General features: G+C 49.0%; 1 protein-coding gene across 1 annotated transcript; it reads right to left on the bottom strand.

The window, feature by feature from the left end:
* Positions 1-370: 370 nt before the first annotated feature.
* Positions 371-1,009, bottom strand: LOC107492734 (uncharacterized). The gene has a single exon (XM_016113793.1). It carries the CDS (start codon positions 1,007-1,009, stop codon positions 371-373), a length of 639 nt encoding a protein of 212 aa, XP_015969279.1.
* Between the last annotated feature and the right edge of the window lie 402 nt (positions 1,010-1,411).

Raw genomic sequence — 1,411 nt, 5'->3', positions numbered from 1 at the left:
TTTGTGCAATTACCGACTAATATATACTTGTCAAAAGTTTTGTTTTGTTTACTTTTCTTGGACAACCCATTGCGCAAATGAACTCCGCACAACGCGACGATGACATACGGCCCCAGGACTGATCACCCCGGGAGCCCGTCAACTAACGCAATAGCGAACGGCTACACTAAAAAGCCACGACTTGGCTCAGCCAGAGTACCAACGACACGGTGAAACGAGTACGAACAATAAACCAAAAACGATGAATACAAATGACGACACAACCAGACGAACAGGAAAACGGGCAAACGACCCAAAAAACCATTGTTCACGAAAGTTAAACAAAATAACCCACAAAAAAGTTTCATGAAGTTATACAAAATATAACAGATCATTTCTTAGGCATGTCAACAATCTTGCCGTCTTTGATCATCTTGAAGACACCAATTGCCGACAGGTCGAAGTCAGGGGCAACGATTTTGACCTGGGCCTTAAGGGCCTCCTCAGTCGCCAGAATTGCACCCTTACCCTGCTTAACGACTTCTTTATACTTTGTCTTCCACCCTGCAAGATCAACTTCGACAGCCTCCTTTGACGAAACGGCCTCGTCTTGCTCTTTCTCCAGTGCAATCACCCGCCCCTGAGCCATGCCGACCTGACCCTCTAAAGTCATTTCCCGCTCGACAAGCCGGGAAACGGTGGCATCGGACTGCTCCAATTTTTTCTCGGCACTGGAGGCTCTTTTCTCGGCAGCCTCGAGCTTTTCATTAGACTGGGCAAGTTGCTCCCGAAGGGTCTCAACTTCGTGTTTTAAATCATTATTAGCTTTCCCAGCAGATTCCAACCTCCTGCGGAGAGATTCCATCCCGGACAGCTCAAACTTGGCTTTCCGGGCTATCACTGCGCCACGCAGGAGGGTACGATACATCCACCTCGCTTGCCCGGCAAGAGATGACTCATGGAAGTGCTCTTCAGTGCCAGGAATCAACTGAGCATCTATGAAATTCCCGGCGTCAAAATTTTTCTCCATCACGGTGAGAACCCCTCCGGGGCTACCTGACGTTTTCCTCCTTTTGAGGTTGGGCACCTCTTCCACATCGTCGTCGGTCACTGGGTTGGACCTCGAACCCCAGTACCGACCACATTGCGTAAGGGGAAACACGCACCTCTTTGTCCCCACCCTGAACGGAAGTACCGACCTCATCAGCCATAATCCCCTGCTCGGGAGTGGCCTTGCTTTGATCCTCTGGGGGGGCAGTCGACTTCTCATTGCCCGCCTCGTCGTCACTCGCACACAAAAAAGTTTGAAATAAGTCAGGGAGACCCGTCACCTCGATAGACATCCCCACTGTAATAGGAAAAAGATATTGTTTAGTCGCAATGGGAGATTGAAAAAGCAAAAAAAAAAAAGCTCAAGTTAAAACTGCTCACA

The sequence above is a fragment of the Arachis duranensis genome, chromosome 6 (genome assembly GCF_000817695.3).
Source record: "Arachis duranensis cultivar V14167 chromosome 6, aradu.V14167.gnm2.J7QH, whole genome shotgun sequence".
In the NCBI taxonomy this organism is placed as follows: Eukaryota; Viridiplantae; Streptophyta; class Magnoliopsida; order Fabales; family Fabaceae; genus Arachis; species Arachis duranensis.
Note: the sequence above shows the minus strand (reverse complement) of the source record. Positions and strands in the feature narration are given on the sequence as shown.

Bases quoted from the DNA above. Each gene is read 5' to 3' on its own strand.
- LOC107492734 (XM_016113793.1), bottom strand. From the start codon at position 1,009: ATGGAGAAAAATTTTGACGCCGGGAATTTCATAGATGCTCAGTTGATT.